This window comes from Papio anubis, chromosome 12, assembly GCF_008728515.1.
Source record: "Papio anubis isolate 15944 chromosome 12, Panubis1.0, whole genome shotgun sequence".
In the NCBI taxonomy this organism is placed as follows: Eukaryota; Metazoa; Chordata; class Mammalia; order Primates; family Cercopithecidae; genus Papio; species Papio anubis.
Genome location: NC_044987.1, coordinates 116,676,841 through 116,703,916, shown reverse-complemented (window position 1 = coordinate 116,703,916; position 27,076 = coordinate 116,676,841). Strand labels below are relative to the sequence as shown.

The window sequence follows — 27,076 nt, the reverse complement described above, 5'->3', positions numbered from 1 at the left end:
GGGCAACATGGTAAAACCCCGTCTCTACAGAAAAAAAAAAAAAAGAAAAATTAGCTGGGCATGATGGCATGTGCAGGTAGTCCCAGCTACTACGGGCTGATGCAGGAGGATTGCTTGAGCCCGGGAGGTTGAGGCTGTAGAAAGCCAAGATCATATCACTGCACTCTATTCTGGGTGACAGAGCAAGACCCTGTCTCAAAAAACAAAAAAAAAAACACAAAAGAAGTGACAAAGATACAGCCAGTTAGCTAGGTGTGGTGGCACGTGCCTGTGGTCCTAGCTACTCAGGAGGCTGAAGTGAGAGGGTCACTTGAGCCTGGGAATTCAAGGCTGCACGGAGGCATGATCGCCCCACTGCACTCCAGCCTGGGCAACAGAAAAAGACTCTGTCTCAAAAAAGGAAAAAACAGATGGAAGGACGAACTCTTCTTGGACATTAAAGTTGAGCAGAAGGAACCCCTGGGCAGGAGGGGAAGGGCCACCAAGGGTCCTTCTTCCCAGGCAGCAATAGGCTGGCTTGGAAAATCAGGCCCTTTTGCATTGTAGCAGGAGGAAGATGATTCTTGGGACCCAAAATATGCCATAGAACTGGCATCAAGTGTCCAAAGGAGTCTTTGCTTTTGGAACAGGCTTGGTCTTGTCCAGGTAGGCACTTCCTCATGAGTAACCCTCTCCAGCTCTCACAGTGGAGCCACATGCCTGCTGCCCGGTGAGGACTTGTTCCCTTGCCCGACCTGCCTGAGCGGGTGTGAGCAGGTCACATGTACCAGGCCCTGCCCCAGGAGATGGGGAGATAGCACTGACCTCCTCTCTTCTCTTACCCAATCTTCCTCCTGCGCCACGCCCAAACACGGCACTCCCCCAAATAGATCTGTCACCAGCCACCTGGGAATTGTGAGGAGACTGCTGGGAGGAAGCGGCGGCCACCTTCCCCAGCCAGCAGAGAAGGGTCTGACTGCAACACAGACAGCTTCATTGTCACATCGAAAATAACCGAATATGAAAATGTGTTTTATTTCTCAATACAAAGTCAGATACTATAAGGCTATGAAAAACTGACTAGCCAGAGGCCACAAAGGACAAACAGAAGAGACTCTCTGGCCTGGCGCCCTGTAATCTGGCGTGGTGTCACAGGAGGTCTGGGGACAGCAGCAAAGACCTGGACCGGTTGAGGTGGACGAGGGAAGCGACCTGCCAGCCCTTCCAGCCTCCCACAGCTGGGGCCTGAGGATCTGCCTGCCTTTGGGGCCACTGGTTCCCTGGCCTGACTGATTCCAGGAATGAACTGGGAGAGGATAGGAGGTGCAGGGAGGGGGAGGGGGGGAGAGGCGTGAGCCTTTTTGTGCTGGAAACTCTGTTTTTATTCTGTAACACAGGTGAGTGTTCAGGGCAAGAGCTGAGAATGAAACTAGGGTGCTATTGCCCCCAAAGGCACCTTCAATCCCTCTACCACATCCCAGTAGAAAGTCTCGAGCCCTTGGACAGGTGGACATGGGTCTGGGACTTAAGGCTGTAGGAGGTGAGGCTGTAGTGACAGGGGTGTGGGGCGGAGCTGAGAAGAATGTGTGCAGCGACAGACGTGAGGGTGTTTCTCCAAAGAGTTGTGGATCCTCTATTTAGTGTCTAGGGGAACGTGGGCATGTGTGAGGGCTCAGGCCTCACCCTCCTCTCCACTGTCGTCCACGCTCGCCTGCCTCACCACCTTCCGGAACCTGGGCGTAGAGGAAACGCAGGGCTCTCCCCGCCCTTGCCCCTGCTCCTGCTCCTGGAAGGCCCGGGTCTGGTTGGCCACCAGGGTACTGCCCTGGAGGGCAACCATTGACTGGCAGGACTTCAGGGCAGGCTGAGGCCCCTTGCCCACCTGCTGGCTTCCCTTGGTCCTTGCGAGCTGTGGGAAGGGCTGTGGAGGCTCTTCATGTGAAGACTCATGGGAAGAGAAAACCTGGACAGGTGTGAGGACATAGAAGCCATGGGGCACCCAAGCAGAGCCAGGAAGATCTGGGGCAGGGGCGCCAAGCACAGAGCCGGGAGGAGGCGAGGGCCGGAATGTTTGTGGCACCCAAGTCAAAAGCCAAGCTGTCCACAGCCATGCTTCCCCAGGAGGGAGGACAACACCCCAGCCCCGCTGCCTGCTGCTTGAACCCTACCTGCTCGTAGCTTCCTTCTGGCCCCCAGAAGCCCTCCTCAGCTCTCTGGAGACCCAGGCCTCCCTGCCCTCCGCCCCTCCTATCCTTCCTCTGGCTTTGCACAGGCAGCCGGCAGGTGAAACCCGTGCTGGCACTAGCCCCTGACCTGGGCTGGGTGGATGCGTGTGTCCAGTGCTGGGTGAGGACCTCCTGCCTTTCGCAATGCCCACACCCGCCCATCAACCCGCCACGCCTCCCTATCCTTCCCCATCCACACCTCCTCCAGGAAGCCTCTTCCAAATGTTCCTGCCCTCAGTGGACACTCCTTCCTCCAAGTCAGCCATTTGACCTTCAGTCCCATACAGGGCCTGGCTCCCAGTTTTAGGCTTGTGCCCGCAGCACTTGGCATTGAGGGTGCTCACTTAGGCAGGACTTGGGCGGTGTGAGTGTGCACTCTCCTCCCCACCCCATCCTTTGAGGTCCTGCTCCTCAGACCCAGGAGGGGCTTCAGAGATTACCTTAGCCTCCCCACCATGGGGTTAGAGATCGCCTCCAGGGCCAGCAGGGGCCTGTGGAGCTCATGGCCTGGGGAGGGAGCTCTGCCCCTTAGACAGTTAGTCCTGTAGTCTGGCTGGAACCTGCTGGCGACCCCGGCCGGGGCTGGCTCACCCAGGAGCCCTGGAAACAGGTGCTGCTTCTGCCCTGCCCCCATGACCCCTCTCCAGCCTGTGCCTACAGCGCCCCCACGTGCCTTCACTGGGTCTCAGCTGTTCTCAGGGGCCCAGGACGTGGCTGGTCCCCGTCTTCAGGGGTACTCATGGGACAGGCTGGAGACACTGGGTACTAAGAGGTACTGGACTGACTGTGAAGGAGGCTGGGACCAGGCCCCCTGGGTCCTACCAGGACACCCTGCATGGGTGGGCCAGACTTAGCTGGGGTACGCCCTGCTCAGGTCTACAGTCAAATGCCCATCCTGGTCTTTCTCCATCTCCCTCCTTATGGCCCCCACCCCTGCAAGCTGAGCTCCCCCAGCCCCAGCCTCACCTCTGGCATGTCACTGGCCTCTGAGGTGCTCTCCAGCTCCAAGGAGGGTTCCAGAAGACTGATGGACCTCATGACCCCTCGGAGGTTGATACGTGGCCGTGGCCCAGGTTCTTCTTTTGGGGCTGCCTGGCTCTCCTCCATGCCCACAACCTTCTCCTCCCCACCACCCCCAGGTTCTGGCGGAAGAGGTGGGAATGGTGTAGAGACTTCAGGGGCTGGGCGCTCCTCTGGGGAGACCCCACCCACTTTCTGCTCCCAGACATGGCTCTGGCGGCTGTGAGGAGGTGGCCCTGAGTCAGCTCTGAGTGACCCAGCAGCCACCCCCAGCAAACCCACCTACTCACCCCCTGCCACTCACTCCCATCCCATACCTGGCAGTCAGGATGCCCTGGTAGATCTGCAGCTGGCGCAGGAAGCCGGGGTTGGGGCGGGCAATGGGCCGGAGCTCCTGCACATGGCGCAGGGCCTGCTCCAGGCTGCATTCATACTGCTTCATGGCATAGGCCAGCACTGTGGCTGCCGAGCGGCTGACGCCCATCTTGCAGTGGACTAGCACGCGGGTGCCCTGTGCTCTGTGGAAGCGGGCCAGGTTCAGCACCCTCCCCTCACCATGAAGGACCCACCTCCTGCAGGGGAGGGCCAGTAAAGGGCTCACAACCAACTGAGAGTAGAGGAGAAGGAGCGAAGGACACTGAGGGCTGGAAGGAATGGCACAGCTGATGGCAGAGTGGGCAGGAGGAGGGCACTGGGGGCCGCTTGAAGCCACAGTGGGGCAGGCAGCAAAGCCTAGAGACCGACCTTGCAGCCTCAATGAAGCGGTGCGTCTCCTTCCAGTGCGGCAGCAACTGGGCCGACTCCTCATCCCAGAGGCGCACATTGTGGTAGGTGAAGCGCTCAGGGTAGAAGTTGTCAATCTCCCGGGCCATGTTCAAGATGTGGGTGACCCTGTCCCAGAAGCCCAAGGCCAGGCTGACGTGGGCAGAGGCACCAGGCCCATTGGCCATCAGACCTGGCAGCCCCTGGGCCTCTCTTTAGCTCTAAGTTTCAAGTCACATGGAGGCAGCAGTTATAGTGGGAGGAGAAGTGACCCAGCTGTCAGATGGCTGCAACCTTGGACCAATCATTTTACCCTGCTGGGCTTGTTTCCTCATCTGGTTCAGACAGCTGGCTCAACTGCAACTCCAGCCCTTCCGTTATTCTCGGAAATGAGTTAGAAAACAGCTTTTGACCTAAGCTGAAAGTGGGTGGGTCTGCAGCAGGGGGTGACAGGGGCTACAGCAGGTCTCCCAGAAGCCCCTGGTGGGCAGATGACAGGTACTTGTCAGAGCAGGCAGCCAGCTCCCCATGGGGAGAAGGGCAGTTCCTTCTTCCCTGAGACAGGGCAAGGTGGAAAAGAGGCTTTTTCTTTCTTTCTTTTTTCTTATTTTTTAGAGACAGGGTCTCTCTCTGTTGCCCAGGCTGGAGTGCAGTGGCATGATCACGGCTCACTGCGGCCTCAATCTCCAGGGCTCAAGCAGTCCTCCTGCCGCAGCCTCCCGAGTAGCTGGGACCACAGGCACACGCAAGAGGAACCTTTTTCTGCTTGTCCAAGGCAGTTACAGCAGTAGGCTCTGCTGCTTCTCGTCTTGGCGTGGCTGAGGCCCTTTGTTTCTGTCCTTGTTTCACAGTGCGGGGAAGGGAGGAGACTGGGCGGGGGCTGGCCAGTGGGTCTCCTGTCCCCACCTGGGAGCCCACACCAGGGCAACAGCCCCAGAACAGAGTTAGAAGCAGAGCTGGCAGCTGCTGAGGGTGGTCCAGGGGTTTTTGAAGCTGGCTACCACCGAATGCAGGGAGGCCAGGAGAACGGAAGATGGGGTGGGCAGCCCAAGGGGCTCATAGCCCTACCTGTTCCTCTGCAGCTCCTCCAGGTTTGCTGCGTTCCACTCTGAGCCCTGGGAGACAGCGAACAGCACATTCCCCCTTTCCTCCAGCCTCTGCTCCTGGCCCCCACCCTCGCAGCTGCCAGCGGTCCCCAAGGCCCAGGCCCGGCTGCAGCTCACCAGGTAGAGGTGGGGGAAGATGCGGGAGGCTCGGTCCCGCTGTGCCACCAGCAGCAGCATCTGGTTGTCGATGAAGTCACGGTACTGCTGGAGGGGGAGCCCTAGGCGCAGCTCCAGTGCCTGGCGGATCTGCAGGCAGAGCCCAGGGCAAGAGAGGCTGGAGCTCTCCTAGTGCCTGACCCGCCACCTTCCCTCTGGGGCCTCTGAGGACAGCATCGTGTCCCATCTAGATGCATTAGGGCCAAGGCCAAGGCATCCAGGAATGGCTCAGGACTGGAGACAGGCAAGGTGGGGAGGGCTCCCAGGAAAGGCAAGCTCGCGGCCCCTGCTGGAGGGGACTCGTTCCCCGGGCCCCCTACCTACCTCCTTGGAAGTAACGCTTTCCAGGTCACTGGCATCCAACACTTTCCACAGCTCAGCACGGATCGCCTGCTCCATCTGCTCCTGTTCTGAGGGCCTGGGAGCAAAGCCCTTCAGTCAAGGGGCCCCTTCCCCTCTCCGCCATGCCTCCCACTGCCTTATCCTGCCTTCCCCGTCCACCCAGGCCCTCCCCTCCCCACACTGACCGGCCAGGCTCGGCACTGGGAGGCCGCAGAGACTCCAAGTCGGCCATAGCCGTCCACTCATTGAGGCAGCTCTGGTCGGAGTTCAGTCTCTCCTGGTAGTGGCTGGCCCAGGTGAGGGCACTGCCACCTGGTACAAGGCTGCTGCCTAGAGCTGCCTCACATGCTTGGTGCAATACCTGGAGTGTGGCCCTGAGACAGGAGGAGAGGCTGGGTCACACTGTTCCCTTGCTGCCCTTCCCCAGGCCCTGCAGCCTCCTTCGAAGGAGAGGCTGGCCTGAGTCCAGGCAGCCTCTGTCCTTACCACATGGTCTGGATGGAGATGGGCTTGAAGATCCGGCTCTGCCCACCAGACGTCACGCTGAAGCCCCTGCAGGAGACCAGGCGCAGGTGAGGCCGGACTCCAGATTCTGCGACAGAGAACCTGTCCTTTTGCTGGATACAGCCAAGGCCCAGGAGTCAGGTGCCTTGCTCAGGATCACAGTGAATCTGACATGGAGCTGGGAGCAGTCCCCAGAGTCCCAACCTAAAGTTCTACTGTACCCCGGTGCCCAGGCCCCGTCACATCTGTCACACTCAGTTATTCCACCCTCTTGCCCCCCGACCTCCAGTTGCCACTGCTTACCCGTCTCCATCTAAGTACACCTGGGTGTCACTCCAGAGAGGCAAGACCAGGCCCAGGGTGCAGCTGGGGGAGCTGGCAGGAGACAGAGGGAAAGCCATTGTCCCCCCTGTCCCTCACCTCTTTGCCCCTCCTTTCCTCTCCCTGCTCGAACCTGCTGTCAGGGAAATCCACACCCAGGAGGACGGTCTCATCCTGGCTTAGACCTTCTCCTTCTTGTGTAGAAACTACCAGCAGGTAGCGGAGCCGGGGAGGCCGGGCTGCCTCCAGCTGGGCTGCCTGGGAGAGATGAGGAGCCCAGGGTCAAAGTGGCCCCAAGGACCCTGCCCCCCACCTAGACACCCCAGGCCCAGAACAGCGCTGACACTGCTCCTTCCTCTCCCATCCCCCTTCTTCCCCGATGTAAAATCAGTGGGTAAGGAGGGACTGTGTGGAAAAAAGTGGGGAATGGGACTGACACAGGTTGCACATTTTTTGTTTCTGTTGAGGAAGGAGCTTGTTTTTGTTTTTGTTTTGAGACAGGGTCTCACTCTGTTGCCCAGGCTGGAGTACAGTGGCACCAGCACAGCTCACTGCAGCCCCAAACTCCAGGCTCACATGATCCTCCCGCCTCAGCCTCCCAAGTTGCTGGGACCTCAGGCCTATGTACCATGCCTGGCTCATTTTTAAGTTTTTTATTGAGATGAGGTCTCCCTATGTTTCTTGGGCTGGTCTTGAACTCCTGGGCTCAGGCAGTCCTCCCTTCTCAGCCTCCCAAAGTGCTGGGATTACAGGCATGAGCCACCGTGCCCAGCAAGAAGGAGGTTTTTTGTTTTTGGTTTTTTTGTTTGTTTGTTTGTTTGTTTGTTTGTTTTTTTGTTTTTTTTTTTTTTTTGAGACGGAGTCTCGCGCTGTCGCCCAGGCTGGAGTGCAGTGGCCGGATCTCAGCTCACTGCAAGCTCCGCCTCCCGGGTTCACGCCATTCTCCGGCCTCAGCCTCCCGAGTAGCTGGGACTACAGGCGCTGCCACCTCGCCCGGCTATTTTTTGTATTTCTTAGTAGAGACGGGGTTTCACCGTGTTAGCCAGGATGGTCTCGATCTCCTGACCTCGTGATCCGCCCATCTCGGCCTCCCAAAGTGCTGGGATTACAGGCTTGAGCCACCGTGCCCAGCAAGAAGGAGGTTTTTTGTTTTTGTTTTTGTTTTTTAAACCCTGTCACTTGCCATTGCTATCATTTCATTTGAGAAATGTTTATCACCAAAGAAATACTAAGGACAAAATCTCACAATAGGGGATGATATTTCTGTCATAAATTCAGTTTTACAGAAGATTCACTGCATCCTGTTTGCCATGTCTTGCGGAGGACCGCGAGCTGTCTCCACAAGCATTTGAACACCAGTGCTCTGGCTCCACCTGGACTCCCTTCCTCCATGGGGCTGGAATCCTCCTCCCCTCTGCCCCGGTCCCTCCAGCACACCCACCCCCAGTGGGTGTCCAGCAAGCCTGCCTTGTGAACTGGTCCGTTTAGGGACAGCTCATGTCATCAGGAAAGTCTTCTACTGGTTGAGGAGAAACATACCTCTGGAATTCCCACCTCTTGGACCTAATTTGGCCCTATTGGCTCACACAGGACAAACCTCCCCTGGTCTTTTCCCTTCCAGAGACCTGCAGCCATGACCTTACCCTGCCAAAACATCTCTGCCTGAAACAGCAGGGTCACTGGGGTATGGGTAACCCCAACACTCCCCAGGCTGCTCCCTGCCCTCACACCATTGCTCCCCAAGCACACACACACAGGGCTCCATTCTGCCCTCAGGTGTGTCTCTTTGCCCCGCCCCCTGGAGCTCCAGATGGGCCCTCACCAGGCGGATGTCATCCTGCGGCCTCAGCAGCTGCACCATGAGGTGCAGGTGCCGCCTCTGTTCCTCCTGTTTCTGAGGACTCTGGGATCCTTGCCTGAAGTCTGTCTGGTCCCGGTGGGGCTCCTCTTCATTCGGGGGCTCCTCCGCTGGCTCAGGACTGGCCTCTGCTGCATCATCATTGTCCCCTCCATCCTGCAGCCCCAGGACAGCCCCTCGGAGCACCGCAAAGCTCTGCCTGGTAGGGCAGTGGGCAACTGTCATGGCCCCTCATCCCCCTTAGGGTAGGGGCTCTCAAAGTCTAGCATGCCTCACATTCACCTGCAGCCCTTGTCTGCAAGGATTCATGGGCTCCCACGCGGTCGATAGGTCTGGAGTGGAGGCCTGAGCATCTGCATTTCTAACCCCTTGGCCCCTTGGCAATGCTGCCACCAAACTGGGAACCAGTTTTGGGGGCTTCCAAACTCTCAGCCCCTCTACTCTTGCTCACCTGCCAGGGGATGGGGGCTGCTCCCTTTCCCCTCCCACCTGTTTAACTCAGGGGCTGCTGGGAACTTGGTCAGGGACCCAGGAGTCCTCAGGCCCCTCATGCCCTCCTGCCGTTCGGCCCGTGGCCACCACCTGAGCCAAAGCCCAGGGCAGTGGGTGAGGAAGCCCCAGCTGACCAGGGGGACAGTGAAGGCAAAGGTCGCCCTACGGCGAGCCCACCAGCCGGCCCCACCGGAAACGCTGCCCCACAAATTTGGCAGCGGGCTTCGGCTGCGCGTCCTCCGGGGAGCTTTCTGTCCCTGCACCGGGAGTCCAGGACGGCCGTGGCCAGGCCCGCGGCAGACGGAAGTATCTGCGTGGGGGAGGCGGTGCTCACCTTCGCTGGAGTCGACTCCTTCGCTGGACCGCCCGGTCCTGCCGAGAGATCAGCCCCAGGGGAGGGTGAGGGCGGGGAGGGCTGTCCTCTCCCCTCTCTCAGGAATTCTGGGGTGGGGGGAGGCCAGAAAAGGCGCCAGATGCCAATCGTCTTCCCACCCCAGTCCATGCCCCACCAGGAGGCCCCGTGGAGCCCTGGCCCAAGGCCAGGTCGGCTGAGTGGGCGCCGAGGGTGGCGGGCGGAGCGCTCAGATCGGGGCCTCCGCAGCCAGGGAGGCGCGCAGGGCTCTGGATTGTGCCCGGGCGCCAGTACCAGAGACCCTCGAGGCCCCCAGCGCCCTCCAGCCCCAGCCCCGCAGCCCCCTCCTCATGCCCCCGTTTGAGAGGAGCCCGCTGGCTGGCAGGACGCGCTCCCGAGTCCGGGCAGCAACTGCGTGGGCGGCACCACGGCCGGTCCACACTCACCCGGGGCCCCACGGGCGTGGAGGCGCCGCTGCCCGGGGGCGAACGGCTCACTGTGACCAGGGCCATGGGGCCAGGCCGGGGACACCTGGGCTGGCACCGGGCACGGCCCCCTCCCTGAACCCCGCGGACAGTCCTGGCCCTGCAGGACCAGGAAGGAGAGACGGCGCCACCCGGGCCTGGCACCTCCTAGGGGGCGGCCCTTAAAGGGACAGACACTCGCCCAGCCGGACCCGCGGAGCTTCTCAGGGCGGCCGGGCCCCGTCCCTCCCGTCTCCGCGGTTCGGCCCGCCCAGTCCCTGGGCACAGGTCAGGGGCGAGGCCGGGGACGGGCGCAGGTGCGGAGCCCGGAGACCCTGAGGGCAGAAGCTGGAGGCCGGGAGTTTGGTCCCCCTCCCAGGAAGCGCCCGGCCGGCCCAGCGGGAGCACCTGAGCTGTTCTGGGCCTCCAGCGTCCTGTGCCCTGCAGAGGCGGGTCCTAGGGAGGCAGAGCGGAGGCGGGGGGTGGGGGACAGGCCTAGAGAGGATCAGGCACGGCGCGCCCTCGGCCAAGGGCCCCCACCCCAAACATTTCTCCCTGCTGGTCAGCCTGCTAGTTCTCACTCCACAGGAACCACTGGGAAACAGGCTTCCGGGGAAAACGGCCCGGGGTTTACAAATAACCCAGAAGCTCAAGAGGGGCTCTCAGGTCCACCTCGGAGGCGAGCAGGGCAGGACTTCCAGCTACGCGGGGGAAGTGGCTTTCGCAATCCCACCCCTAGAGAACAAGCGGCAGTCACGGCCAGGGCCTGGGCTTGGCTGCAGGGGTCGGTGTGGGGGCTCTTCCCAGCTGGAGGTGAATGGGGCCTGGGGACCCTGCCTTTCCCTCCCCAACAGGCACGTGGGCCGGTTTCCAGAAGACCAGGCTGGGAGGCAGGACGAACTGGGTCCCCAGCAGGTAGGACAGGGCACAGGGGATCTGTCACAGGACGCCTGCTTGGTAAGGACATGTGACTCTCGCCAGCTCCATTCAGCCCTGAGGGGCAGAGGGTGGGGGGTGGTCTCCTCATTTTACAACTGAAGAAACTGAGGCTCAGATAGGCTAAGGGGACCATGGCCAGGATTCAAGCCCAGGTCTGAGGCCGCCACCCACAGTGTCTCTCCACAGCGCCCCACCTTCAGGGTCCCCACCACTCCAGCCCAGTGAGCAGAGCGCCCTGCTGCGACAGTCTCTTTATTTCCATCTGTCTCCCCTGCCCGACCATCCCTGGGGCTCCAGGCCCCAAGCCCAGCAGCAGAGAGTTTATAAATAAATAAATTACAAAAGCGGGCAGGGAGTGGCCTGGCCAGCCCTCCCGGGGCTGTGGCTCAGTGCTCGGTGAGTGACAGCCGCAGGATCCGCTGTAAGTCCTCCTCCTCCTGCTGCCCGCGCCGCTCCCGCTCCTCCTGCTCCCGTGAAGACAACTCCAGGGCCAGGCGAAGTTGCTCTTCAAAGCTGGGTGGGCCGGGGGCTGGGGGCGTCCTGGGAGGGGATCCTGGGCCCCTGGGCTCTGTGGACAGCCGCAGGCTTTCCTGGAGGGCCCTTCCAGGGAGGGCAGGGGAGGGAAGAGCAGGAGAGTGAGCGCCAAGGCTGGGGCAGAAGCCGAGGGGATGGGGACCGGCTTTGGAGGACAAGGGCAAAGACAGGGTGGCAGGCAGAGGAGACAGGGCAGGGCCCTGCTTCCCCACCCCTCACACCACCTTTGGTGGCAGATAGTGCTGCTGACGGAGGGTGGCGTTGCAGAGGGCCTGGGGTCCTGGCACCTTCCTGCTATCCTCCTCCCCGCCAAGCCCGGGCTCGGGGGACGGGGACCCAGCCAGCTCCATGAGGGGCTCACCGCTCCAGCTGAAGCTGTTCCTCATAAACCGTGGCCTGGGGAGGAGGGCGGGCACCAGGCCGGGTGTTGGTCAGGGCTTCCCAGACAGTCACCTGCAGTCACCAGAGCCCATAGCTGTCACTTCTGCCCTGTGGCTGCAGAGGCCAGAGCCCACCCCCTGCGCAAGTCCCACCTGCTCCGCCTCGGTGCCCGCTTCAAGCAGGCTCTGCTGGATGGCGAACTGCAGGAGGTCATCGTCCTCATCTCGGAGGGGCTCGCTGCGCTCCGTGCCCAGCACACTGTACCCCTCGGGCACCTCAAACACGGTGGGGTCCACCTCGCACGGGAAAGGGTTCCCTAGGCAGGCGGCAGAGGGGCCACGCTCAACCCGCAGGACTTGGTGACCAGAGAGCTGTGCAGGCCACCTCTTCCTCCCGTGGGGGTACCTGACGCGGCGACCGCAGAGCTGGGGGCTGGCACCCACACCGAGCTCAGGGGTTCGTCACAGCCACACAGGTTGCTGAAGGTGATGCGGGCGTTGAGCACGTGGAAAAGGGGAATCTCTGTGAGGAGACAGCCACACCTGAGCCCTGGTGGACAGCCACCTGCGCCTCCGGCCCCTGCAGCCTTCCAGGGACTGCGTTGAGGGGAGGGTGCCATGCCTGAGGTCCTCCCGCTGCCTGGGCCCAGCCTCTCACCAATCTTGACGGGGAAGCCAGGTGGAAGGCGCAGGGTGATGAAGTCGCGCAGCTTGGCAAAGTGAGCATTGCTGATGGCCATTAGGTCAATGATGGGTGTTACCTGGTCACCCAGGGAGAGCGGGTGCTCTTCACTCAGCCACAGTGTTGCCTTGAACCTGCCCAGCCGACCACAGGACATGGGTAAGGCACCGCTGGTGGCCCTTCCACTGAGGACTGCCCTCTGGTTTGTGGGCAGCTGCCTTTACCCACCTTCTGCCTGGCCTGGGGTGCCCTGCTCTGCTCAGATGCCACTGCCTGCCTCCCCTGGGAGCTGGCGTCCTGGCCACGTGGCCCAAGCTGCCCTCCTCCCTGGGCCCAGGCTGGGGCTCCTGAGGATTTCGCACCAGCTCATCTGGTCTGGACAAGGAGGCCAGGTGCCAGGCTGTGGGCTTCTCTCTGGGCCTGGCCCATCGCCCCGTTCTCCTCCTCAGCCCAGAGCTGGCCTCACGTGTTGCCAAACTTTTGTGTCCGGCACACCCCAGGGCAAGACTGTCAGGGTTTGAATCCCAGCAACTGTGTGGTGGCTAAAAGAATCCTCCTGAGATGGTGGTGAGAGTGCTAGGCTTGTGCAGGCACTGTGCCTGCTGTTACCACCTACACCTGCTCAGGGCTCCTCACGGGGCAAAAGCATAACTGTTCTGTTCCACCAAGGTGGACGCGCCACTCCCAGGCCATGTCGCTGGGGGCCCTTCCCACCGTGCCACGCTGGCCCCAGCAGGTACTCATGAAATTAAATAAAAAACCATACATGGGTGGCACCATCCATCCATCAAAGACAAGCTACTGGTCGTCTGTGCCAAGCCCTTTCTAAGGGCTGAGGACCATGGATAAGACATGACTCCTGCCTCCAGGAGTGGAGTCCAGAGAGAAGCCAGCTGAGGGAGTGGGCCCCTCACTACAACAGGCCCAGAGAGGGGTCTGCAAGAGCCCCCGTCCCGAGGCAAGTCCCCAGCCCGCTCTCAGACCTCACCTCTGTACTTTGCTGGACATTTCGATGGGGCGGCCAATGTTCCGTGACTCCAGGCTGAAGTTGGGGTCGAAGTACTCCTCAGGGGAGATGGCTGTGGGGTTGGTGGGGCTGGCTGCCTGCTGCACAGGGGCCTGCGTGGGTTCCAGGGCAGACTCAGCGATCAGGGCGATGAAGCGCGCCCTCCCGCCCAGGCTCAGCCCCCGCCGGCCCTGTCTCAGCCCATCCCTGGCTCACCCCGGTGTGGGAGGAGTGCTGCTGGGCCATCCCCAGGAAGGACTGGAACGGAGTCTTCCCCCCTACGGAGAAGAGGTGGGAGCCGGTGAGGGGGCCACTATGCCCGCACTGTCCCCACCCACCTCCACCCTGGGAGCCTCCTGTCTCGGGGAAGAGGGGGCAGACGGGAATGGGGAGGCCTCCCAGCTCATCCCGGGAAACTCTGGCCCCTGACCCCAGTCCAGGGTGGCCCCACCACATGGTGTGACTAGGCAGCAGGCAGGCGCACCTGGGTTTACCTTTGCTCCTCGACTTGTCCTGATCAGAGAGGTGCTCCGTGCGTGTGCGTGTCACCAGCTCCACGTTGGTGGCACTGTACACCTGGGGAGCAGGGGACACGGGGAGCTGGGGGCTCAGAGCCTGCTCCCCACACTCAGCCTCACCAGTGCAGAACCCAAGTCCTCCTGTCCCAGAGACAGATGAGATCTTGCTCCCCAAAATAGAGGAGATAGCAGGGTTTGAACCCTGGGAAGTCATCAACGAGGAGATGCAGCCCCAGGGTCAAGAGGAACACACTCCTCATTTCATCTTGGTACCCTGGGTAGGGGCCCGTGATGTGGGTGAGCCCTATGTACTCCGCAGGGGATGGGCACTCAGGCCCGCTGAATTCCCACAAACGCTCAGGGTTTCCAGAGCCCAAGGGCTACTCTGGGATGGATGTGGAGAGGAGCTGAGTTCCTGGACCTCATCTCCTACCCCCAGCCCCCCACCACTAGCCTCTCCTGCCTTGGCCTCGTAGCCGCTAACAGTTTCCATCTTCTCAGACCGCCAGCCCCAGATACCACATTTGTTCCTGAAACAGACCAAACAGGAGCTGGTGAGGACCTGCACCCTCACACCCTGGCCAAAGCCTTTCTTTCCAAAGCCCCCTCCAATCAGCCTGCCTGGGGTGCCCAACTCTGAGGGTCCCTTCTCACTGTGAAACATGGAGGACCCCTGAAGAGGGTGCCTGGACAGCGGGGGACACTTGAGCATGGACTTGGGACTAGAAGAAACTGAGGAATTAGCATGAATCTTGTGAGGTATGATAGTGTCAGGGCTGGGTTTAAAAACATCCTTATCTTTTAGAATTGTGCAGAAGCATTTACTAGAAACATTAGGACATCTGGGATGAGCTTTGACATACTCTAGGAAAAATTTTAAAAAAAGGTAAGGAAGGACAGATTCAGTAAGATTGGCAAGATGTTGATAAATGTTGAAGCTGGGTGATGAGTAAGTACATTATCTCTTCTTTCATATATGCTTAAAATTTTCCATAATAAAAAGCTAAAATAAAAGTATGTCAGTTGGAGACTCCAGTACTCCACTTTCAATAATGGATAGAACAACTAGAAGATCAACAAAGAACCAGAAGATTAAGAACAATACTACGGCTAGACTTTATAAACAGGTCAGAACACTCTACCCAATAACAACCACACACACGCTTCTTACATGCACACGGAACACTCTTCAAGACCATATTAAGAAAACCGGCCAGGCGCGGTGGCTCAAGCCTGTAATCCCAGCACTTCGGGAGGCCGAGACGGGCAAATCACGAGGTCAGGAGATTGAGACCATCCTGGCTAACCCGGTGAAACTCCGTCTCTACTAAAAAATACAAAAAACTAGCCGGGCGAGGTGGCGGGCGCCTGTAGTCCCAGCTACTTGGGAGGCTGAGGCAGGAGAATGGCATAAACCCAGGAGGCGGAGCTTGCAGTGAGCTGAGATCTGGCCACTGCACTCCAGCCTGGGCGACAGGGCAAGACTCCGTCTCAAAAAAAAAAAAAAGAAAACCTCAGAGGCCGGGCATGGTGGCTCACGCCTGTAATCCCAGCACTTTGGGAGGCTGAGGCAGGTGGATCATGAAGTCAGAAGATCAAGACCATCCTGGCTAACACGGTGAAACCCTGTCTCTACTAAAAATATAAAAAATTAGCTGGGCGTGGTGGCAGGCGACTGTAGTCCCAGCTACTTGGGAGGCTGAGGCAGGAGAATGGCGTGAACCCAGGAGGTGGAGCTTGCAGTGAGCTGAGATTGCACCACTGCATTCCAGTATGGGAGACACAGAGAGACTCCGTCTTAAAAAAAAAAAAAAAAAAAAGACCTCAATAAGGCTGGGTACGGTGGCTCATGCCTGTAATCCCAGCACTTTGGGAGGCTGAGGCGGGTGGATCATGAGGTCAGGAGATTGAGACCATCCTGGCAAACATGATGAAACCCTGTCTCTACTAAAAAATACAAAAAATTAGCCGGGCGTGGTGGCAGGTGCCTGTAGTCCCAGCTACTTGGGAGGCTGAGACAGGAGAATGGCGTGAACCCAGGAGGTGGAGCTTGCAGTGAGCAGAGATAGTGCTACTACACTCCAGCCTGGGTGACAGAGTGAGACTCCATCTCAAAAAAAAAAAAAAAAAAAAAAAAAAAAAAAAAGAAAAGAAAGAAAGAAAACCTCAATAAAATTGAAAGGACAGAAGTCATACAAGGTATGTTTTCCAACCACAATGGAATGAAATTAGAAATCAATAGCAGAAAAAAAACTTTGGAAACTCACAAATATGTGGAAAGTAAACAACACACTCCCAAATAGCCAATGTCTCAAATAATAAATCAAAAGAGAAATCAGAAAATACTCTGAGATAAACAGGAATAAATAATACTCTGAGATAAACAGGAATAAAGACACAACATATCAAAACTTATGAGACACAGGTAAAGGCCAGGCCCAGTGGCTCACGCCTGTAATCCCAGCACTTTGGGAGGCTGAGGCAGCAGATTGCTTGAGCACAGGAGTTCGAGATCAGCCTGTGCAACATGGTGAAACCCCTTCCCTACTAAAAACAGAAAAAATTAGCTGGTGCCTGTGTTCCCAGCTACTCAGGAGGCTGAGGTGGGAGGATCACTTGAGCCTGGGAGGTGGACGTTGCAGTGAGCTGAGATCACGACACTGCACTCCAGCCTGGGCGATGGAGTGAGACCCCATGTCAAAAAAAGAAAAGACAGACATGCCTAGAAGTGTAAATGTAATATAACATGTGTGACTGCCTATATTAAGAAAGAAGATCTTGGGCGGGCACGGTGGCTCAAGCCTGTAATCCCAGCACTTTCGGAGGCCGAGATGGGCGGATCACGAGGTCAGGAGATCGAGACCATCCTGGCTAACATGTTGAAACCCCGTCTCTACTAAAAAAAATACAAAAAACTAGCCAGGCGATGTGGCGGGTGCCTGTAGTCCCAGCTACTCAGGAGGCTGAGGCAGGAGAATGGCGTAAACCCAGGAGGTGGAGCTTGCAGTGAGCTGAGATCCGGCCACTGCACTCCAGCCTGGGCGACAGAGCGAGACTCCATCTCAAAAAAAAAAAAAGAGCTCGGCCGGGCGCGGTGGCTCAAGCCTGTAATCCCAGCACTTTGGGAGGCCGAGACGGGTGGATCACGAGGTCAGGAGATCGAGACTATCCTGGCTAACACAGTGAAACCCCGTCTCTACTAAAAATACAAAAACTTAGCTGGGCGAGGTGGCAGGCGCCTGTAGTCCCAGCTACTCGGGAGGCTGAGGCAGGAGAATGGCGTAAACCCGGGAGGCAGAGCTTGCAGTGAGCTGAGATCCGGCCACTGCACTCCAGCCTGGGTGACAGAGCAAGACTCCGTCTCAAAAAAAAAAAAAAAAAAAAAAAAAAAGAAAGAAGATCTCAAATCAATAACCTTAACCTAACCTTCCACGTTAAGACAATGGAAAAAGAGCAAACTAAACCAGAAAGAGCAGAAAGAAATAATAAATATTACAGTAAAGATTAACGAAATAGAGAATAGAAAAATAATAGAGAAAATTAATGAAACCAAAAGCTGGCTCTTTGAAAACATCAACAAAATTGACAAACCTTTAGCTAGGTTGACCACAGTGGGGAAAAAAAGAGAGAGAAGACTTGGCTGGGGGCGGTGGTTCACACCTGTAATCCCAGTGCTTTTGGAGGCCAAGGCAGGAGGATTGTTTGAAGCCAGGAGCTCAAAAGCAGCCTGGATGACATAGTGAGACCACATCTCTACAAAAAAAGAAAATTAGCTGGGCTCGGTGGTGCATGCCTGTAGTCCCAGCTACTTGGGAAGCTGAGGCTGAAGGATCACCTAAGCCCAGGAGTTCAAGGCTGCAGTAAGCTCTTATCATGCCACTGCACTTCAGCCTGGGTGACAGAGTAAGACTCTGTCTCAAAAAAAAAAAAAAAAAAGATGAAAATTACATACCAGAATCAGAAATGAAAGAGAGGAGCAACAGAAATAAAAAGCATTATAAAAGGATATAATGAATAGCTGTATACCAACAAATTTTATAATTTAGATGAAATGGACAAATTCCTAGTGAGGCACAAGCCACCAAAACTAATTTGAGAATAAATAGATAATCTGAATAGACGGATAACAAGTCAAGAGACTGACTGGTAAACACAACAACAAAAAACTACACACACACACACACACACACACACACACACACATGCTCAGGCCCAAATGGCTTCACCACTGAATCCTACCAATCTTTTGAAGACGAATTAATACCAATTATTCACAAACTATTCGATAAAATAGACAAAGACGTGACATTTCCCACTTCAGTTTATGAGGCATCACCCAGATACCAAAAGCAGACATATATCACAAGAAAACTACAGACCAATATTGCTTGTGAATATGGACACAAAATCCTCAACAAAATACGAGGCAACCAAATCTAGCAACATATGAAAAGAATTATACACCACAACCAAGTGGAACTTATCACGGGAATGCAAGGTTGGTTCAATATCCATAGGTCAATTGATGTAATGTATCAATAGAATTTTTTTAAAAATCACATGGTCATATCAATAAACACAGAAAAAGCATTTCACAAAATCCAACGTCCTTTTATGATAAAAAATACTCTAAAAACGGGGAATGGAAGGCAATTACCTTAACCTGATGAAGGGTATCTATCGAAAACTCACAACTAATATCATACTTAATGGTAAGACTGAATGCTTTTCCCCTAAGATCAGGAACAAGACAAGAATAAAAGATGTCTGCTCTAACCACTTTTCTTTTCTTATTTATTTATTTATTTATTTATTTATTTATTTATTTATTGTTTTAGATGGAGTCTTGCTCTGTCACCCAGGCTGGAGTGCAGTGGTGCAATCTGGGCTCACTGCAACCCCTGCCTCCTGCCTCCCGGGTTCAAGCAATTCTTGTGCCTCAGTCTCCCAAGCAGCTGGGACTACAGGCACTCACCACCATGCCTGGCTAATTTTTTTTTGTTTTTGTATTTTTAGTAGAAATGATATTTCACCATGTTAGCCAGCCTGGTCTCAAACTCCTGACCTCAAGTGATCTGGCCGCCTCAGCCTCCCAAAGTTCTGGGATTACAGGCATGAGCCCCTATGCCCAGCCTGCTCTAACCACTTTTTTTTTTTTTTTTTTGAGACAGAGTCTTGCTCTGTAACCCAGGTTGGAGTGCAGTGGTGCGATCTCGGCTCACTGGAAGCTCCGCCTCCCAGGTTCATGCTATTCTCCTGCCTCAGCCTCTTGAGTGGCTGGGACTACAGGTACCCGCCACCATGCCTGGCTAATTTTTTGTATTTTTAGTACAGACAGGGTTTCACCATGTTAGCCAGGATGGTCTTGATCTCCTGACCTCATGATCCACCCACCTTGGCCTCCCAAAGTGCTGGGATTACAGGCGTGAGCCACCATGCCTGGCCAAGAAAAATATTTGATTCATAATTGTATCAAAAAGAATAAAACACTTCGTGGCCGGGTGCGGTGGCTCACACCTGTAATCCCAGCACTTTGGGAGGCTGAGGTAGGCAGATCACCTGAGGTCAGGAGTTCAAGATCAGCCTGGTCCGACACGGTGAAACCCTGTCTCTACTAAAAATGCAAAAATTAGCCAGGCGTGGTGGTGGGCACCTGTAATCCCAGTTACTTGGGAGGCTGAGGCAGGAGAATCGCTTGAACTCAGGAGGTGGAGGTTGCAGTGAGCCGAGATCATGCCACTGCACTCCAGCCTGGGCAATAGAGTGAGACTCCATCTCAAAAAAAAGAAACAATAAAAGAATAAAACACTTGGGAATAAATGTAACAAAAGAAGTGCAAAGCTTACACTCTGAAAACTATAAAATAATGTTGAAATAAATTAAAGAAGATCCAAATAAACGGAAAAACATCCCATGTTCATGGATTAGAAGACTTAACATTGTTTACATGGTACTATTCCCCAAACTGCTTTATAGATTCAGTGCAATCCCTATCAGAAGCCCATCTGACAGTAGAAATTGACAAGCTGAATCTAGAATTCATATATTCTGCCTCCACTGGGTTGTGAGAAAAAAGAAAACAGAATTCATATAAAATGCAAGGGTCCCAAAATATTGACATAACCCTGAAAAAGCAAAACAAAGTAGGAAGACACACTTTCCAATTTCAAAACTTACTGCAAAGCAATAGTGATTAAGGTAGTATAATATTGGCATAAAGACAGACATGTAGACCAATGGAACTAACTTGGGAGCCAGAAAGTAACCCATTTATCTATGGTCAACTGATTTTCAACAAGGGTGACAAGACCATTCAGTGGGAAAAGCATAGTCTTTTCAATAAAGGGGGCTAGGACAACTGGATAGTCACATGGAAGAGAACCTTCCACTATACACAAAAATCAACTTAAAATGGCTCAAAGACCTAAGTGTAACAGCTAAAATTATAAAACTCTTACAACTCAATAACAAAAAGACAACCCAATTTTTAAAATGGGTAAAGGGACAGGTGTGGTGGCTCATGCCTGTAATACCAGCACTTTGGGGGGCAAGGTAGGCAGATCGCTTGAGCCTAAGAGTTCAAGATCAGTCTGTAGACCCTGTCTCTACAAATAACTAAACAAAATAATTAAATGATATAATAAAATAATTACAAATAATATTTAAAAATTAGCTGGGCATGGCGGCATGAACCTGTAGTTCCAGCTACTTAGATCACTTGAGCCTGGGAGGTCGAGGTTGCAATGAGCCATGATCATGTCACTGCACTCCATCCTGGGTGAAAGGCCAGACCCCATCTCAAAATAAGTTAATTAAATTAAATAAAAAATGGGTAAAGGATCTGAATAGACATTTCTGCAAAGATATACAACTGACCAATAAACACAAGCACATGAAAAGATGCTCAACATCATTAGTCATCAAGGAAAGGAAAATCAAAATCACAGTGAGCTATCACTTCTCACCCACTAGGCTGGCTGGATTCTGAAAACAAATGAGTGAATAATAACAAGTGCTGATGAGGATGTGGAGAAACTGGAACCCTCACATGCTGCTGGTAGGAATGTAAACCAGTACAGCTCCTTTGGTAAACAGTCTGGCAGTTTCTCAATTAATGAGTTATCAATAACCTGGCAATTCTACTCTTAGGTATATACCCAAGAGAAATGAAAACATATGAAAGAGAAATTAAAACATACGTCTACACAAAAACTTGCACATGAATACTTAAGAGTGGCATTATTCATAATCGCCAAATAATGCAAATAACCCAAATGTCTATTGATGGGCTAATCAATAAACAAGATATGGTATATTCATACAATGACCACAAAAAGGAATGAAGTAGTTACATGCTACAACTTGGATGAACCTTGAATATATTACACTAAGTGAAAGAAGCCAGACACAAAAGGCAACATACTATAAAATTCCATTCATATGAGAACTCAGAATAGAGAATTCTACAGAAACAGAAAGTAGATTAGTGGTTGCTCAGGACTGGGAGAGGGGATGAGGAGTTTGGCGAAGAGTTAGCTCAAGGGTGGGGGATTTCTTTGTGAGGTGATAAAAATGTTCTAAAATTGACTGTGGTGATGTACAAATCTGTGAATAAATATACTAAAAGTCATTGAACTGTATGCTTTAAATGGGTGATGTATATGGTATATGAGTTTGTATCTCAATAAAGCTTTTTTTTTTTTTTTTTAATGTTTCCATTGACTGTTAAGGCAAGAGGGGGCATATGTTGTCAGAGAAGCTCTTGCTGGAAGGGTCAGGTTCCTAGGCTACCCACAAAGGATTCTGCCCCCAACACAGCCACACCAATGACAAGCCAACATTGGTGCAAATAGCTGCCGTGAACCACAGCCTAAATCTTTGTCTTAATGGGAAAGCATATGAGGTCAGAAGTCAAGAAACTGGGGACATCTTGACCTGACCCCTCCCTACAAAGGTGGCCACAGGAGCCCAACTACCCCGGCAGTCTGAGTGAGACACGGGCTGCAGCAACCCGCCTGCCCCTGAGCAGCCCCTGGTGAGTGAGCCCAGAGGCCTGAACCAGGCTCTTCAAGGATCGCCCTGCCCTCATTAAGGGTGGCTCTTGCTGTCTGTCCCCATCCCACCCACGGTGTGCCAGGCCCCGACCGACCTCTCAAAGGCCACATTACGAGTGTCCAGGTGGGTGGAGACGATAGGAGAGGTGAGGCGGCTGGCCACATGCTCCTCGCTGGGCCGCATGGCGGCCAGCAGTGCTTCGGGCTCCTGCAGAGCGAGCCCCAGCGTCTCCGCATGCACCACCTGCCGGTCATGGTCCACCTCCATCACCAGGGCTCCTGCCTCTGCCGGCCAGCGGGGGTGGACAGAGGGGTGCAAATCAGAGCTGGATGCCAGCAGCGCAGAGAGGGCGATCATGTACTCTCAGCTGCCTGCTGCCAAGTGGGTCAGCCTTGGCCCCTGGATCCCCCTCCTTCCCCAACCTCAGCTTCCACATCTGGAAAGTGGAGAGAAAGGGCAGCACTGCCCTCCCAAGCCGCGGGAGAACCTGAGGGCTGAGATGCTGCAGTGAGTGTGTCCAGAGCTCACCCTGGCCCTTGAAGATGAAGCTCCTCCGGCCTCGCTGCCAGGTCATGTGCTCGAAGCCCAGGAGGCTGGTGTCTACTCGCAGGCTTTCACCCCGCTTCCACACGCGGTACACATCGCTCGGGCACATCTTGGACACAAGGGGCACTGCAGGGTGCACAGGGGTCACTGGGGGTCTTCCCAAAAGCCCCACCCCAAATCCCTGGGAGCCCAGAGGTCCCCACTCACCCCAGCTGGTGAACTCCCACTTCATCTCCACGTAGAAATCGGGGGCCTAAGAGAAACCAGAGCTGCTTGTCAGGGTCCTCCCTGCTGCTGTCTCCAGCAGGCCCAGAAGCCCCTTGTCCACAGCCAGCCCAGCCCTTCTTTTTTTTTTTTTTTTTTTGAGACTTGCTCTGTCACCCAGGCTGGAGTGCAGTGGTGCAATTTCAGCTCACTGCAACCTCTGCCTCCCTGGGCTCAGGTGATTCTCCCACCTCAGACTCCTGAGTAGCTGGGACCACAGGTGTGTGCCACCACTCCCAGCTAATTTTTGTATTTTTTGTAGAGACGGGGTTTCGCCATGTTGCCTAGGCTGGTCTTGAACTCCTGGGCTCAAGTGATCCTCCCACTTTGGCCTCCCAAAGTGCTGGGATTACAGGCGTGAGCCACAACACTTGACCCTTCATCAAGTCTTGATGCACTGCTATGGCTCCACTACGCCCAACCACTCTGCCCAAGAGAGGGTGGGCCAAGTGGGGCCCTACCATGGTCTTCGGGCAATGAGGCTGTAAGCACCTGGAAGTGGAGGGCCAGCCCCAACCTGGCCATGAGCCTGTGCAGGGCACTGGGGAGCCTTTGCTTCCACTGGGTCTCAGAGTCCTACTCTGTAAAGGGGGCACAGTGGCTCCCTCTGAGCCTGCTCCTCGGGTAGGGGGTATGAGGTAGTATGCTCTGCCAGCCAGGCCCCTCTGCGTGCTTCCAGAAGGGTGCATAGTAGCAGGTATTCCAGGGGCTCAGGCCATAATCCACGGAGTCAATCTGAAGTCCCCGCTCCAGGTAATCTGCATTCTTCAGGAGGCCCAAAGCTGACAAGGCTTCTTTTCCAAAGGGCCCAGTGTCTCCCACATGAGCCTGGCCGTCTTTCTTTCCTACGTGACCCTGAGCTGGGGTCAAGATAGACCTCCTCGCTGGTGGCAGGAGGCACACTGCACAAACTGGGTGCCTTTCCAAGGCAAGGCCTGGCACAGTAACCAGGTGATGCCCTGCCATGGTACCCTACCTCCATAATTGTGCCCTGCTGTACCTGGCGAAGTTTGTTGAGCAGTTCCGGAATGCCCGCCAGCCTCTGTGTAGCCCTCTGGTAGTCCCGATACTGGAGCACCAGCTGCACCATCTCAGGGTCTCCAGTGCTGACTGCCTCCTGCAGGACTGCGGGCACCAGGCTGCTGAGGGGAGCCCTCTAGATGACCCCAGGCCTGGCTGCTCACTGCCCCCCGCCTGCCAGCCTCAGGGGGAGCCCCTGTCCTCTGCAGTACCTGCCCAGCCCTGGCGGTTCTCTTTGCCCACGTTGGCATTGTGTCGAAGGAGCACTCTCACAGACTCCAGGTTTCCCAGAGACACGGCCAGCTCCAGCGGGGTCCGCCCGCGGGGGTCCTCCTGTTCAATGTCGTGCTGGGGGAGACGGGACACTCAAAAAGGGCAGGAGAGAAGAGGGCAAGGCAGGGAAGCTGCCAGGGCGAGCAGAGTTGGGAATCGCTGTGGGAAACAAGGACGGCAGACTGACCAGGGAGATGGCAGAGAGTGGCCTGGCAGGGGAGAGGAGAGGGCAGGAGGGAGGGCAGGGGCAGAGCCGGGGGTCTGGCGGCGGGGCCTGGTCAGGCAGAGGTGTAGGATGTCAGGAGTTTGTCGGAGCCTGGGGACGAGGACCAGGGTTCTTGTTCTCAGCCTGGCTTAGAGGGGATGCGGAAGCGAGTTCGGGCGAGCAGGGCAAGGCCCAGCGCAGGATAGACGAGGCCAGAGGCTCCAGCGCGAGGGGCCGGTGATCTGGGCTTGGGATTGTGCAGGGGAGGAAGGCCCAGGATGTCGCTGCGGAGCTGAGCAGGGGCGGGCGGCCTCCAGGACGGAGGCCACAGCCTTGGGTGGGGGACCCGGGGGACGGGCCAGGTGCCTCAGCGGGGCCTCACCTGGTGGCTGTGCAGTGCGGCCTCCAGTTCGCGATGCCGATTCGCCCAGACGAGCCGGTGCAGCGGGAAGGTGGGGCACGGGCTGGCCATGCTGGGCCTCAGCGCCGCATCCCGGCCCCGCCTCGGCTTCTAGCCTGGCACGGCCCCCTAGCCTCCCCTCCGAGCCGCGCCCCAGCTGCGCCCCCCGCGGCCCCCGCAGCAGTAGCGGCGGCGGCGGCGGCGGCGGCGGCGGCGGCAGCGCGGACGGCAGGGAGGGCGGAGCGGGCAGCGGGGCGGGCGGGGCTGCGCCGGGCCGGGGCGGGGCTTCGCGTGCGCCCATCCCCTGGCATGGCGCGGCGGGGCGGCGCGCTGGGGCCCGCGCGGTGTGAGAGATGCCCGGCCTTGGGTCTGCACCCCGACCTCGGTCCGGGCCCGGGTCCGCTGGGGCGACCTGGAGGGGCGAGACCTGGTTACAGCTCCTCCCGCGGCCCGCAGGAGGCGCCCCGAGCCCTGCGCAGACCCCCGGTGGCGGGTCCGGAAGGGAAAGGCGGGGCCCGGGTGGGGCGAGCACTGGTCCCCTGGGTCTTGCGCGCGCGTGCGCGGCGGGCCGCGGTCATGCTACAGCCGTGATACCTGCGTTTCCCCCGCTGATCCCCTCGCTCGCCCCGGTCTTCCTACCCCAGGTCCCGCGGTCACCGACTCTGCCGGGGGGTGCGGGTGAGGTGGGGCGCCCCGGCTCCCCTCGCATCACCGAGCACCTATCCTGGAGACCAGCAACTAGCAGACGCCACTAAGTGCTCGCCGGCTGAGTGGGAAGCACCTTCCCCTGGCACCTGGCCGGTGTCTGCAGGCCTAGCGATGTGGGGAGGCGGCCCCCGGGGCCCTGAAGTCAGGGATAGGAGTTCGGGGAGAGAGGGGCGCAGGCCCAGGCAGCGGCAGAGCCGTCCCGGCGGAGGACCGCCCGCGGCGTACGGCTGCCTTCGCCTGCCGCACGAGTCCCTTTTGCAGAGGCTGCACTTGGCTGCCAGCGTCAGGAGAGGAAGACGAGTTTCGAAATCAGGGCCGGCCCCTCCACCCACACCGGAACTAGGGTGCAGGCCTCCGTCAGCTCAGTTCCGGCCCTTGATTACTGGAGGCCCAGCCTGGGGTCTTGGGCCCTGGTTTTGTTAGGTGGCCAAGGCTGACCCTCTGCTCTCCGTTTCCCTACGTGGAACATGGCAGGATAGCTTGATTGAGGAGGGCCAGCTAGCTTGAGCGTTACCTCCTGCTGTAGGGCGTCCTCAGTTCTGAGACTCTGGGCCGGAAGACCTGATTGCCATTTTTACCCCGCCTTCTCCATGTAATCACACGGCACCTGTGCCATGTGGGATCACTTTGCCACCCCACGCTATAGTGTCATCCGTGAGGTCCTGGGGTTGATAGCAGCCCGAAGGCTTCTGAATGTCCAGAGCTGTCAGATCAGCTCACCTGCTCACCACTGCTGCAACCCTCCCTGGCCACCACTTTTCTCAAAGAGGCCGTCCCTTCCCTGGGCCCTCCCCAAACTCAACCCGACAGCACTTTCTTGGTTCCAGCCTCTCCTGATTTCTGCCAGCTTGAACACAGCTTTCCACTGGCCCTTAATTCCATGACAGTGCCTTCTCAACCCTCTTCCACGGCTTTTTCTCTCTCCCTGACCCCACGTCCCTGGAAGAGAGCCTGTCCATTCCCATTGTCACCCTGATGCCATCCCCAAGTCCACATTTGTGCCCAGGGGTCCCATGCTATCCCATCAGTGTGTCTGAAGCCAACCCAACCACACCTACCCTTTCCCAGACTCCTGCCTCGCTCAGCCCCAAGTCCAGCCTGTTTCTGCTGGACCACATTCTTCCCATTTGCCCTCTTTTCATCTCCTCCTCTCCCACTGCAGCGGTTTGTCTCCCTGCCTCCTGTCCTTCGCCTCCCTCCCCACATCCTGCACTCGGTAACCAAGCAGTCACTTTAGAGCCAGCTCTCACTACCCTCAGCCCTGTTCAGCGCCTTCAAGGGCTCCCTGAGCACGGCCGGTCTGGACTCCATGTCGTTTGTATCTTCATTCTACAGTCCCCAAGCACACACCTGGCTCTGGAACAGGTTAAGCCAGGCATTCAGGGCCTCCAGGCATGGCTCCTTCCCATAGCCCTCCGGCCAGCCTGGGCCACTCATGAGTGCCTGGCTCTTCCCTGCCTCAGAAATGTCCTCCTTCCTTCCCACACCAATGCTGGAGGCCTGGCTCAAAAGCCACTGCCCCTGACTCTTTTGTATTCAGCCCAGAGTACCCTGCCCAGCTGCCTGCCTCCCTTCTTTGCCTGGCATGCTGTGCTTTGGCCATGGGCCCCAGCCATGCCCTGCAAAGCCCTGTGTGGAGTGGGCAACACCACCCATCTGTGTAGTCACCCCGGGGGCCCGCAGGGCAGGGACGTGGGGAAAGGGAAGTTGACCAGAAGCCTCTGGGTAGAGGAGAGGCCTAGTGCTGGGGTTCCCCTCAGGCCTCAGGGACCCCTACTAGGGCTGTGCAGTGAGAACAGAGAGGAGGCTGAAGCCAGAGATGGCCAAGGGCCTGCGGCGCGGTCTAGAGAGCAGACATGGCTTGTGACTGCTTCTGGGGAGGGGCGTCAGCTTGGAGCCTGCTGTGCAGGGGTGTTCTGCGGGCCTGAGAAGGTCGCGGTCAGCCCAGACACTGCGCCAGATGTA

General features: G+C 56.6%; 2 protein-coding genes across 10 annotated transcripts; both read right to left on the bottom strand.

Annotated features, from left to right (window-relative positions):
* Positions 1–990: 990 nt before the first annotated feature.
* SSH3 (slingshot protein phosphatase 3) lies at positions 991–9,996 on the bottom strand. 4 transcript variants are annotated; one of them, XM_009185540.2, is made up of 15 exons: positions 9,564–9,996; positions 9,100–9,137; positions 8,238–8,472; positions 6,549–6,673; positions 6,398–6,469; positions 6,077–6,142; positions 5,776–5,964; positions 5,573–5,666; positions 5,210–5,338; positions 5,055–5,101; positions 3,969–4,115; positions 3,542–3,742; positions 3,171–3,444; positions 1,862–1,942; positions 991–1,765 (listed from the first exon to the last, which is right to left on the bottom strand). In XM_009185540.2, exons 1-15 carry the CDS (start codon positions 9,627–9,629, stop codon positions 1,652–1,654), a joined length of 1,878 nt encoding a protein of 625 aa, XP_009183804.1. In that variant the 5' UTR covers positions 9,630–9,996; the 3' UTR covers positions 991–1,651. The 4 variants fall into 4 exon arrangements, with proteins under 4 accessions (XP_009183804.1, XP_003909535.1, XP_017803713.1 ...); XM_003909486.3 differs by having other exon boundaries at positions 991–1,942; XM_017948224.2 differs by having other exon boundaries at positions 991–1,942; positions 3,171–3,346.
* A 760-nt stretch (positions 9,997–10,756) lies between these two features.
* On the bottom strand, positions 10,757–27,017 carry ANKRD13D (ankyrin repeat domain 13D). Of its 6 annotated transcripts, none has more exons than XM_003909484.4 (15): positions 24,386–27,017; positions 23,738–23,873; positions 23,506–23,630; positions 22,449–22,494; positions 22,224–22,367; positions 21,790–21,979; positions 14,104–14,170; positions 13,617–13,698; positions 13,339–13,400; positions 13,105–13,235; positions 12,093–12,250; positions 11,841–11,957; positions 11,588–11,751; positions 11,416–11,507; positions 10,757–11,120 (listed from the first exon to the last, which is right to left on the bottom strand). In XM_003909484.4, the coding sequence occupies exons 1-15, from the start codon at positions 24,473–24,475 to the stop codon at positions 10,907–10,909; spliced, it is 1,818 nt and encodes a 605-aa protein (XP_003909533.1). In that variant the 5' UTR covers positions 24,476–27,017; the 3' UTR covers positions 10,757–10,906. The 6 variants fall into 6 exon arrangements, with proteins under 6 accessions (XP_003909533.1, XP_009183803.1, XP_021781190.1 ...); XM_009185539.4 differs by having other exon boundaries at positions 23,506–23,644; positions 24,386–24,543; XM_021925498.2 differs by having other exon boundaries at positions 23,506–23,647; positions 24,386–24,501.
* Between the last annotated feature and the right edge of the window lie 59 nt (positions 27,018–27,076).